The 12500-nt window shown below is 42.4% G+C and overlaps 2 protein-coding genes across 10 annotated transcripts in view; one reads left to right on the forward strand and one right to left on the reverse strand.

Annotated features, from left to right (window-relative positions):
* Nucleotides 1-2125, forward strand: part of LOC121862615 (proclotting enzyme-like) — a 10766-nt gene extending 8641 nt beyond the window's left edge. For all 6 annotated transcript variants that reach the window (XM_042360941.1, XM_042360947.1, XM_042360969.1 and 3 more), the window contains 5 exons: nt 74-210; nt 291-557; nt 902-1146; nt 1366-1526; nt 1871-2125. In XM_042360941.1, the coding sequence (XP_042216875.1) occupies nt 74-210; nt 291-557; nt 902-1146; nt 1366-1526; nt 1871-2023 (963 nt within the window). In that variant the 3' untranslated portion in view covers nt 2024-2125. The remainder of the gene's footprint in view (nt 1-73; nt 211-290; nt 558-901; nt 1147-1365; nt 1527-1870) is intronic.
* Nucleotides 2126-3354: 1229 nt separating this feature from the next.
* Nucleotides 3355-12500, reverse strand: part of LOC121862664 (proclotting enzyme-like) — a 13330-nt gene continuing 4184 nt past the window's right edge. For 2 of the 4 annotated variants that reach the window (XM_042360987.1, XM_042360996.1), the window contains exons 2-12: nt 11580-11689; nt 9823-9870; nt 8591-8668; nt 7660-7899; nt 7394-7530; nt 7029-7165; nt 6795-6913; nt 6072-6258; nt 5647-5888; nt 5379-5539; nt 3355-4720 (exon numbers count right to left, since the gene is read on the reverse strand). In XM_042360987.1, the coding sequence (XP_042216921.1) occupies nt 4562-4720; nt 5379-5539; nt 5647-5888; nt 6072-6258; nt 6795-6913; nt 7029-7165; nt 7394-7530; nt 7660-7899; nt 8591-8668; nt 9823-9870; nt 11580-11688 (1617 nt within the window). In that variant the 5' untranslated portion in view covers nt 11689 and the 3' untranslated portion in view covers nt 3355-4561. The remainder of the gene's footprint in view (nt 4721-5378; nt 5540-5646; nt 5889-6071; nt 6259-6794; nt 6914-7028; nt 7166-7393; nt 7531-7659; nt 7900-8590; nt 8669-9822; nt 9871-11579; nt 11690-12500) is intronic. The other 2 variants (XM_042361002.1, XM_042361003.1) reach the window with 2 other exon arrangements.

Genomic DNA, 12500 nt, shown 5'->3' on the forward strand with positions numbered 1-12500 from the left:
TTACCCTTTTCTCCCCATTTAGAACCAATACTGACCCTCTTCATCACACTCCTCCTCTTCTTCCTCCTGACAGCCGGATGTACGGTACCAGGAGTGTGTCACCCCAAGACGTCAGTTCGGTCGATGTCGTCATCTACAGTACTGCATCTTGCCGGAGTTCCTCAATAATTATTCGCTGTTTGTGAGATACGCCTGCGTTATCCGGAACACGTGAGTTGATGATGATGCTTGTTGTTGTTTTGTTATTATTTATGTGATTGAGAGTTATGATTCACGCGTAATATTGACAGGTTTATTGGCGTATGCTGCTCACGACACACAGTGGATCTAGGAACTACACTGGAGCTTTCTACACCTACTCCAACACCTGCGCCTGCCCCTAGATGTGGTGTAAGTGACCGCACGACCACTAGGATTGTCGGAGGAGTAGCAACCAGTCCAGGAGAGTTCCCATGGGTGGTATCCATCCTAAGGAGAGATGCTACTCCAAACCAATACTGTGCTGGCGTTCTTATCTCCAACAGACACGTCCTGACTGTTGCCCACTGCCTCGCCGGGTGAGTGTTAGGGGGCTAGGACTGCCTGGTTTAGTCTACGTTTGTGTATAATGTCTGTGTATAACATCTGAATATAAATGTATGTCTGTAAAGTATGTCTTCTTGTATAATATGTTAAAGAGGTTTTAATAACATGCTGAGGAATCTTAAAACGAATTTTTCTCTTTCTCTTTCCATTTTTCCTCTTTAATCGTTCTTTCATCTTTTTCTTATCGTCTTTCTCCTTTTGTTTACTCCACCTCCATTATGTATCTTTCTCTCCTATCCCTCCTTTCTCTCATTTTCTTTCTCTGTCCTTCCTTCCTTCATTCCCTCTCCCTCCTTCCTTCCTTCCCCGACAATAGGTTCGACTTCAGGCATATCTGGGCGAGAGTCGGCGAGCATGACTTTGACAGGGAAGGAGACACACCCAGTACCAATGTGAGGATCGCTGACTTCCGCCTCCACAAGGACTTCAACCCGAGGGACTTCAACAACGACATCGCTATCTTAGTGTTGGAGCAACCAGTCATATACAATGACTTCGTGATCCCCATATGTCTCCCACCTTCCAGTCAACAGTTTACGGGAGATACTGTTACTGTAGCGGGTATGTGGTTGATGTTAGTGCTAACAGTTATTCGTTGGCACTGTCATAGCTCATGCGTTGGTACGGTCATAGCCATAAGTCATCTATATCATATACTCTACTCACTGCCATAAGTCATCAATATCATGAGTTGGCATTGTCATTAATCACCAATGTCATGTGTAGTTGTCATTATAACCGTCCAATCAGCTTACAAGGTTATACATCGTTCACACACAGGTTGGGGCGCCGTCAAGCACGAAGGTCCGGTGTCGTCTGTGTTAAGGAAAGTCAGTCTACCTGTCTGGACCAACACTGATTGCGATGAAGCTTACGACCAACCTATAAGGGATTCAATGATCTGTGCTGGCTTCCCTGGGGGGGGTCGTGATGCTTGCCAGGTGAGTGTAAGAGGTCATGAAGCCTGCCAGGTGAGTAAGAGGTGGTGATGCTTACCAGGTGAGTGTAAGAGGTCGTGAACGTCTGCCAGGTGAGTGCAAGAGGTCGTGATGCTTGCCAGGTGAGTGTAAGAGGTCGTGAACGTCTGCCAGGTGAGTGCAAGAGGTCGTGAAGCCTGCCAGGTGAGTAAGAGGTGGTGATGCTTGCCTGGTGAGTTTACAAGGTCGTGAACCCTACCAAGTGAGTACAAAATATAATCCCTATATCACTATCTATCCCTGAATCACTTGTCTATCCCTGAATCACTGGTCTATCCCTGTAACTGTATCCCTGTAAACCCCCTTAGGATGACAGCGGAGGCCCCATGATGGTACAGGTGAACGGCACGTGGACTATTGTGGGTCTGGTGTCCTTCGGAGTCAAGTGTGCCGAGCCAGGGATTCCCGGAGTCTATACCAGAGTCAACTACTTCCTCGACTGGATCAGTGATAACATCTGAATAATATCTCCACTGACTGATGCCACTACCACACAACAGCAGGAGGAGGAGGAAGGAGTAGGAAGAGTAGGGGAGGAAGATGACGAGGTGGAGTAGTGGAGGACAAGGAGTAGTGGAGGACGAGGTTGAGTAGTGGAGGACGAGGTGGAGTAGTGGAGGACAAGGAGTAGTGGAGGACGAGGTGAGTGAGTGGAGGACGAGGTGGAGTGAAGTGGAGGAGGACGACGGTGGAGTGAAGTGGAGGACGAGGTGGAAGGTAGTGAAGGACGAGGTGGAGGGACGAGGGTGGAGTAGTGGAGGACGAGGTGGAGTAGTGGAGGACGAGGTGGAGTAGTGGAGGACGAGGTGGGTGGTGGAGGACGAGGTGGAGTGAGTGGAGGACGAGGTGGAGTAGTGGAGGACGGGGTGGAGTGAGTGGAGGGACGAGGTGGAGTAGTGGAGGACGAGGTGGAGTAGTGGAGGACGAGGTGGAGTGAGTGGAGGACGAGGTGGAAGTGGAGGACGAGGTGGAGTGGTGGAGGACGAGGTGGAGTAGTGGAGGACGAGGTGGAGTAGTGGAGGACGAGGTGGAGTAGTGGAGGACGAGGTGGGTGGTGGAGGACGAGGTGGAGTAGTGGAGGACGAGGTGGAGTAGTGGAGGACGAGGTGGAGTAGTGAAGGACGAGGTGGAGTAGTGAAGGACGAGGTGGAGTAGTGGAGGACGAGGTGGAGTAGTGGAGGACGAGGTGGAGTAAGACATTTTAGAGAATATTTTGTATTGTATATTTGTAAATAAACCTTTTTCTACTACCTATAGGATCCTTGGTTATGGCCTGACCTGACCTGACCCATAGAAATGTATTTTGTTATATATTGACCTAACCCGACCTAACCATGACTCATAGGAATCAATTATTATGCAACCCGACGGATTCCGACCTAACCTGACCCACGACCTAACCTGACCTAACCTAAGCAGGACTCATAGGAACACCAATTATAACCTGACCTGAATGTTATTGCTAAGTCTTTGGGTCGATCAATAAACCCAAGTAAAAAAAAAAAAGAACTATCTAACAATGCCCAATATCCCTTTACACAGCTCCTCTCTCTAGTGCATTTCATCACCTGAATATATATAGTTACATTCTCCTCCATTAATACTACTTGAAGCTTTATATCATTAAAAAATTCTCTACCGTGACCTATTTTGACTTCTTTTCCTTCCTGTAAACACCTGTACCCCGCCCCCCCCTCATATATATCCTCACATCCCGATATTTTATGAAAGGATCCAATATTTTTAAGTACATCTTATAGACGCTAGCAAGATGGTAATGAAAGTCTTTAGATATTTGAAGTAAAAGGAATTTATTGATTGTAAAAAATTTCCAGTTTCAGTACATACACCAAGATCCACTTTATCAATCAACCTTTTCCCTCATACAAGCAACAGTTAAGTGTAGGAAGGTGCCACCAATTGACCCCATTGGGTATACACACACACACGGCTATGCTACAATACACTAAGAATGTACCAGTTAGCTTTGCCTCTCCATATACACTTCTGTACCAAGATATAAAATAGTTTAAAAGATTAAATAAAATTAAACAAGAATATAAACGTCCATTGACATAATAAACTCCTCCCTCTTACCCCTGGCTAATGCCCAACTCGTCTTAAGTATTACCAACTGATGTCAATGTTTACTGAACCTGTCCTCACAGAAGCACTTGACGGTCTTCCTATGAGCTGGATCAGACGAGGCCCCTCATTGTGGCTTCAACGTGCGAGTCGAGATAATAATTCCAATATTTGAGGATTCACCTGTTGTCCTCAAATGGCTATGACCCCACAGTGAACCGTAATGGAATGGATCTCATACATAGATAACTGGAATCGAACCAGGATCTTGAAGTTTAAGACATTGCTTCTGATACATAGTAGTTCGAATCTTTATCGTGAGGTTTAAGGCACTGGTTCTGATACCACTCTACGAGGATTCAAACCTATTTTATGATATCAAAGGTACTCTTTCATATTCCACACAACAAGATTCGAATTCCAAGTTTAAATGTCATGCTTTGAAGTTTATATTGTATCCACGAAATACCTCGGCTTTTGAAGTACAGTAGTAAAATATTGACAAAGAAAAGCGTGTTTCTTCATCACCGACTCATACACACACTTGGTGGTTTGTTCACTACTGACGTTTCCCATTTTTCCCTTATATACTATGCGTTTAGGCAATGCGTAGCTACTCATTGGTAGCCCCGTCTTCTATAGAATGTCAAGGTGTGTTGCCCATAGGTGTTTCCTATTTTCTGAGCGTAGTTTGACAAGTGTGTAGTTGTAGTTTCTTTCTTGTTATAAATACCGGTTGTTGATGCAACGTACTTTGTAGGGATGATTCCCGTTTTCTGTGTCCACTGTATTGTCATAAATAATTGCAAATCTTGACTGACTGTGTTGCTCATGGTTCTCGTTTTCTATGGATTGTCAATGCGCGTTGCTGATTGGCGGTTCTTATTGTTGTATTGTGTTGCCTTGCTGGTCACTTACTGATTGAGCCTGATCCAATCGCGGTACTCAGTGACTCTGGTGTACACGCCCGGACTGTTGGCCTCAGCACAGCGGATTCCCCAAGACACAATACCTACTACCGACCATCTTCCCGTTACTGTGTCCTGGAGCATAAGAGGCCCGCCACTGTCGCCCTGTGTGGGGTGATGTTTACATATCAATGACTGGAGTGGATACAAGAGGACTAATGCCCATTACTAATATTATCAGTGGGAAAATAATCATATATTCCTAATGCCCAGATGTTGCCCAGATGGTGCCAGTGTTTATATGGTGCCAGTATTCAATATATCATCATGCAATGCCAAATATTACACGAGGAACGATGTTAAATGGTGGCAGTTGCAATGACAATATAGTGACAATCAAGTAGAAGAAAATGAGATTTATTTCAACATTAATTTATTTTTAACCAAGGGTTTTAAGTCACTAACCGCTTTTTAACTCATTAGCCTCTTATATGAATCTATTAATCTCTTTAGCTCGTTAAGGCTCATTAACCTCTCCTGAAACACTTCCTAACCATTCCTCTGCATCCCATGAACCACATTTTTTGATACCTATGAATCAATCCTCTGAACCCCGTGAACCACCTTTTGAAACTGAACCCATGAACCACATTTTTTGATACCTATGAATCAATCCTCTGAACCCCGTGAACCACCTTTTGAAACTGAACCCATGAACCACATTTTTTGATACCTATGAATCAATCCTCTGAACCACGTGAACCACCTTTTGGAACTCTGAACTACATTTTTTTTTTTCAACTCCTGTGAATTCAAGACTAACCTGACACGAATCCTTGCCACCGGCCTTGTCTCCAGCACAAAGCTGTTTATCGATAATGTTCTGTTCGTACGCTGCGTCACAGTCTGCATTGGTCCAGATAGGTACGGACACCTCTTGAAGCGTTGGTGACACTGGCCCTCCGAAGTAGATGGTACCCCAGCCTGTGTTGGTGTAGAGAAGGTTTGCTTAGACGAATTGAGATTTGATTTGTGTGATTTTAGGTATACAGTCCATAATATAAAACAAACACGAACACCAGAAACCTTACCTATCACTTGTGCCACTCTGTTTACATATTTGTTGTCCCCATCAGGTAAACACACCGGCCAGATGTCCGCGTTGAAATCAGTCGTTCTAGCTAACTTGATCAGAGCGATGTCATTGACGTAGGTCGTGGTGTCGTAGGCTTCATGTATCACAATGTTCGAAACCGAGAAATCAGCCGAGCCGCTAGAGGACTGACTGAAATTGTATTCTCCCAACCGCACGCGGATGTTATTAGAGTCAAACCTATGATGGAAGGAGGAAGGAAATAATGATGATTGAGGGGAAATAATGGTGAATGAGGGGAAATAATGGTGAATGAGGGGAAATAATGGTGATTGAAGGGGAAAAAACATTGAAGGGAAAAGGTGATTGGGGGAATTAGTGGTGAATTCCCGCCAACCACCATAAGACAGTATAGTTACTTACCCTTGAACACAATGAGCTGCGGTGAGGACGTGTTGGTCGGTGACCAGCACGCCACCACAGTAAGCATTGTCTGCAGCGTTACCCCTCACCAGTGCTGCAACCCAGGGCCACTCTCGGGGGTCGGTGATGGTACCCCCGACAATACGTATGGGAGGAATCTTGCGTTGTTTGAGGTTAAGGCCACAACCTGGGAGTATAACCACACCGTGTTTTAAATATATATAGTGGATATACTTAGGTTATTGCTACACCCGGTCCGTTTTCCACTACTACTTCTTATAACGTGGCCTTCAGCCTCCCCCAATAGCCACACCTTCGCCACCATTTTATTACCTTAATATCCTAATACAAAGGCAGCTACCCTACAGTAGTTGAGTTAGTTAAGCCGCAGATCTATGCGGTATTCAGTGACTGTTGCCTCGGTCAATATCTGTGACAGTTGTCGGCTTTGGGGGCCGTATACCTTGTTCCCCTGAGGCAAAGAAATGCAAACCTAAGCTGAGAGGACAGCCGACATCTCAACCAGGCTGTAACGTAACTTCTGGGCTGCTGCTTCTGTTCGGATAACACCTCGGCCAGTCTTGCATACGAACATCTTGCACTTGGTCCCATCCCGTCAGAGGTTGTGAACACAACAGGGGAGTGAAGCTGCCTTGATCAAAGTTCTGAATTCTCTCCCCATACGCCCTACTACTAAAATTATTAACGGCAGGTTGTACTTACCATGCGATTCAGATGCGGGTGTGGTCGGCCTGGGCGTGGGTGCGGGCGTGGGTGCGGGCGTGGGTGCCACAGTTACACCATGGCTGTTATAGCTATGTGGACAGCAAGCCCCCACGTACCTGTCAACACCACAACAACATTGATGAAATATACACAACTTACCCAAAACTAACCGAACCTAATCTAACCCAACCTAACCTTTCACCTGCCACCCACCGTAACAGTAGTACTGACCTTCCATCGATGAAACAGACATAACTAAGGAAGACGTTGAAGTCACTGGCGAATTCTGGTAAGATACAGTGTTGAAGGAAGCGGCAACTCCCCCTCTCGAACCTGGGAGTCACACAGTCTTGACGGGGTTCGTCAGCCTGTCGTGAAGGGGGGGGGGGATAGAGCAGTTAAAAGAATATGATAGAAGTGTGTTGGAAAGTGTTGCGATAAACTATCCATTAACACTTTATCAACTGCCATCAACACTACCACACAGAGCCACCAGTCTTCTTCCCATATTTCACATTATTTCAATCTATTAAACTATTCACAAACCTTTTCTTAGCTTATAAAATCTTTTCTCGCCATTTAAAAAAGTTACTTACGAAGCCAACGCCAAGCAGGAAGGAGCGCCTCTCAGCAACAGCTCTGGGTGTTCCGGGTAAACTTGGGATAGCCACCCTGTCCTTTTTTTTGCCGCGTAACAGACCTTGTATCCACGTGATCCCTGATAGTGCATTGTCTGTTTGGAAGGTCAGGTCAGATTAAAGGTTATGGTGGGATGTAGGAAAAAATCAATCAATCAATATCTCTCTCTCTCTCTCTCTCTCTCACAAGTAAACATGAACGGGAAAGGAGAGACGGAACGTACCCACAAGCGGCTCACTCGTGCCTGCATTCTGATCAATACACTCTTGTGCCTGTCTATTCCTCCGCCTCTGACAAAATGGTTTCCGTCCAGGGGCGCCGCCGCTATTACCTGGTCTGTTACCGGGTCTTCCGCCGCCATTACCGGGTCTTCCGCCGCCATTACCGGGTCTGTTACCGGGTCTGTTACCGGGTCTCCGGTTGTTTCCTCCTCCTTGATTGGATGACACGAAACCCTGCCTAGCTGTGGGAGGACAGGCACAAGGGTTTCGGATTGATTAGGTATCGCTGTATTAATAATGACAACAATAACAGTAATAAAAAATAATACTAATATTAATAATAATAATAAAAACCAACATAATAAAGAAATATATTAAATAATTTACCTCAATTGACCAAATCTCCCAAGAAATTTCATTACCATAATTATAAACGAACTTATACCAATGTCCCATCACCACACACACACACCACCTCCACCACTAATGGCTCTATTAAAGGACCAATGGAGCAATGTAGGTGGATGATTCTTAAGCAAGTAGTTGTAAAAGAAAGCACAATGTAGCAATGTATAGAAAGCACACAAGTCTATAAATGTTCACCGTTGTTTTTTGTAGATTAATAGTGTTTCTCATTGCTATTTACTGTGGTAAGTGCGGAGTGGATATAGCATTGCCTTGTGTTTCTTGGTTCGATTCCCCCCAGTGAAAGAGGTAAGGTAGCTCCTTCCTGTCTATGTAGTGTCAAAACCCCCCCACTCTATCTACTTTCTACCAATAACGTCAATTTCTTTCTACTAATGACAAAACTTCTGTACTTTCTAAAGATCCTCTACTTACCCCCTGTTCGTACTTCCAACATTAGTCTCTACTTTCTTAATTCTACCTTTTTTTCTACTTTCTACTGACAACACTCGAAACTTTCTCACTAACTCCGTATGAAAGTCTGCGGAGGGTTGAAGGGTTGAGCTGGTTGCTGTGGAAAGTTGAATCCTCCGCCCTGGAAACTTCCTGTTGGATAGGGTGGAAAGTGAGGGGGTTTGGGAGGCGTAAAGTGAGGGGGGTCTGGGAGGCGTAAAGTGAGGGGTTTGGGAGGCGTAAAGTGATGGGGGACTGGGAGGCGTAAAGTGAGGGGTTTGGGAGGCGTAAAGTGATGGGGGACTGGGAGGCGGAAAGTGAGGAATACGAGGCGAAAAATACGATCAGGGGGAGGAAAGTTAAGGAAATGGGGGGGGAAGTTAAGGAAATGGGGGGGGAAGACTATTGTTCCCCTTAACTACATCCTGGACTTTCTACTTCAAGAGAAATAAATTAATTACTACTTTAACTATACTCAAAGACAATATGTAGCTAACAAGTGACAAATGAAATCTCTCACTTTATATAACTAAGCTTAAAAGAAAAAGTGACAGCTTTATTGATAATATAGTTAATGGAATCAAACATTTATATCAAGCTTTAGCTGTGGTAGATTTTACTTGAATAAGCTTTAGGTGAAGAAAGCTTGATTATATATTTGACTCCATAAACTCCTTATTTATGGAAAACTTTGTGAAAAGGTTTTATTCAATTTAAGGCGTAGTTGTGAAGCTTAATAAAGACAATTCCCCAATTATAAATATATAAAAAAGCTTTAGCTGTGAAAAGCTTGAATATATAGAAAGCTTCAAGTACACTACAAAATACACTTTCTAAAACACCGTCTGTAAAAAGCTTGTATAAATAAACCTTTAGCTGCCATTAGTTTCACACATGGAATGCTTAAGCTGCATTCTTTTTTAATTGTGGGAAAAATCCCAGACAAAGCTTATTTAAAGACATTTTTAGCTGATAAGCTTGAGACTAAAGCTAATATACCAAAAAAGAATTTAACAGCTTAAAGCTTAATAAAGAAAGTTTTACCTCTACAAAGCTACACTTATTGCCCAAAAATATTAATAGTTACCTCTAAGGACCATGAACATGAATAAACTTTAACTGCAAAAGTGCAAAGAATCTTATTTACAAACTACTTTATGTTAAGTCCTGCTTCTATACTCATCTCCTAGGATCCAATCACGACTCTGCTTGGGCCACCAATCAACCAAAACAGAGAGGCACTAATCTAGATTCTCGGAGATAGGAAGCAGACTCATAGAAAACGGACGTCACTAGGGGTAACTTACCGACATTAAATGGATTCCCCCCACCACCTCGATTTCCGTTGAATCCGACTAAAATGCAGAAATATCTTTACAATTTAGTCTAAAGAAGAAGATTTACTAGAGACAAATATTATAGCAACAGGAATAACAAAATAAATTACTCTAAATAAAAAAAACAAAAGTTCTGTAAATATTGGTACACCCCACTTAACAAAATTCCACTTAAGTTTCCCTTAACGAAATCAGCACATTACAGTTCTGTACTACCATACTTTGCCGCCTGTAGCCTATTACATATATTTTGGCCTAAATTTGATACTACAACTACTACCACCACCACTACTACCAAAACAAATTACAATATCCTCATCAACAGTTATAGTTCTTCCCTAAAACTTACACGACGTAACGTGACATAAAGAGCACGAAGGAGCCTATGTGACAATGCATTGGTAAGCTCTGGAGGGAATCACCTGAAGATAATATAAACATTTCTATGGGGGTAAATATGCTTCGTATAACGTCCTTTCGCATAACAGGAACATAAGCATTACGTTAAGTGAGGTGTACCGTAACGCAAGGTGAATAAAGAAGGGAAACATTAACAAAGTGGAATTTTTTTTAAAGTCAATAAAAGTTAACGAATTCATAGAAAATTTACGGAATGAGAAGGTAAACTATTAAAATTAAACAAAAAACGAAATACTTACAAATTTACTATAAATAAAGAATGAAAATTATGAAAACTTGAAAAATATAATTAATAAAAACAATACCAGAAAAGAAAACAAAAATCTTAAATAACGTAAAAGTAAAACAAGAGTAAAAAAAATACAAAATAATAATACCTATTTTTAAAAGTAAATAGGTATGATAAACTGATAAATGAGAAGTAACAAAAATAAAAGATAAATTTACCACAAAAGTTAGAATTATTAAAACGCACTAAAAACAAAAAGAAATAAAACAAATTCGATAAAAGTGAGAATTTAAAGACTGATTGAAACTTAAAATACAGAGAAAGACAATAATTGAGTATTGAAGATGAAATAAGAAGACGAAAAAGAAAAGAAACAAATTAATAAAACAAAACCGAAAAATTTTAAACCAATAAAAATTAATACAACAGAATTTTAACATTACAAAAATAACTAATAAATTAAAATAAAAAACAGAAAATACAAACTATTAAAATCACACATTCTAATAACAAGTGACAAAGAAAATTATACAAGTTAGCACATTTAAAACGTCACCAGTAAGAGAAAAGTGAACAAAAAATTCTAAAATTCAAAATGACAGAAAAAATAAGGAAAATAAGTAAAAAAAAAAATAGGTAAAATTAAGTAGATGAAAGAAGGTTCATAGTTGGGGTGACAGAAAGACTCCGCCGCCGCCCCTCCCGCACTAGATGCAGTCCTCTACACACCACACTTGCAGATGGCGGCCTTGTCAGTACCGTATCTGCCTCTCGAGTCGCCTCAGAGCTCACCATCCTTGCGTTGCCGCTGGGTGATCGTCATGCCCGAGGTGACAGCCGAAAACGTGTAAGTCTCTGTGTGTGTGTCATGTACGTACAAAAGGCTGAGACAAGAATGAGGGAGACCCGAGTTTGGTCGCCCTCCAGTGGGTATCTACGGGATGTGACTCCCACCGTGGCTACCAGACAGACATAGTGAGAAAGAAAATTTGAAAGAAGAAAATGAGAGAGTTAGTGAGAGGCAAATTCAGAGAAAGAATGAGAGCCAGATAGACGTAACGACTTAACAATAACTTACACTGTCTCTTCACGCGGCTGTTCTCCTCCTCCTCCTCCTCCACAGCGGCAGTCACCACCACCGCCACCACACACGACACCACCAGCGCAGCCAACACCACGCCTCTCATCCTGCCCAAACAATAGTTAACAACACGTTATTGTGGAAACAAACAAACAAGAAATAGGACATAACAGGGAAAAGTGGTGATAAAAGAGGAATTATGAGAGGTGATAAATAGCGAGGCAAATATAAAAGAAAACTAATACTAATAATAATAATAATGATATATATATACAAACATACATTGGTTATTGTATGGATAGTGAAACGAAAGAAATATACCGAGTAATTATAGTTTTAAATATTCTTCCTCTCTTACACACAATGGTTGCCTCTCGTGTACTAAGATGGCCAGCCCAAGGGCCACCTAGGCGTGAATTTGTTTAAGGTGTAGAAGCTGTCACCAACACAACAACCATTCCCTGAGTTAACGAGTTGCATGACCCAGTGTCAAGGAATAATAGTCCGTGAACACCTGACAACTCGCCAACTGCACTGGCTAACCATTAACCCGGAACACGATCCGCAAATCGATTACATCCAGGTCCCCAATTACTGCTGGGTAGACAGAGGCAAATGGCGTAAAGAAACTTGCCCAGAGTTTCACCCTGCCCGAGGATCGAACCCGGGTCAACCCCCTTGCGAGGTGAACAAGCGGACCATTACACCACACACACAATTGACGAGAGTATACGATAGTTTTAAGCTATATAGAGTAAGCGATATGGAGAAAACGATAGATGCAAATCGAGATAGAGAATGCCAGCTGCTGCAATACAACTCAGGGGCACCGCTTCGAAACCCGTAATTAGTGGAGTTAATACTGTCGGCAACCTGGATTTTTTTTAACGATCGTTTTTACACATTATTTATTATTTG

The sequence above is a fragment of the Homarus americanus genome, unplaced genomic scaffold, assembly GCF_018991925.1.
Source record: "Homarus americanus isolate GMGI-L3 unplaced genomic scaffold, GMGI_Hamer_2.0 scaffold40248, whole genome shotgun sequence".
Classification (NCBI taxonomy): domain Eukaryota; kingdom Metazoa; phylum Arthropoda; class Malacostraca; order Decapoda; family Nephropidae; genus Homarus; species Homarus americanus.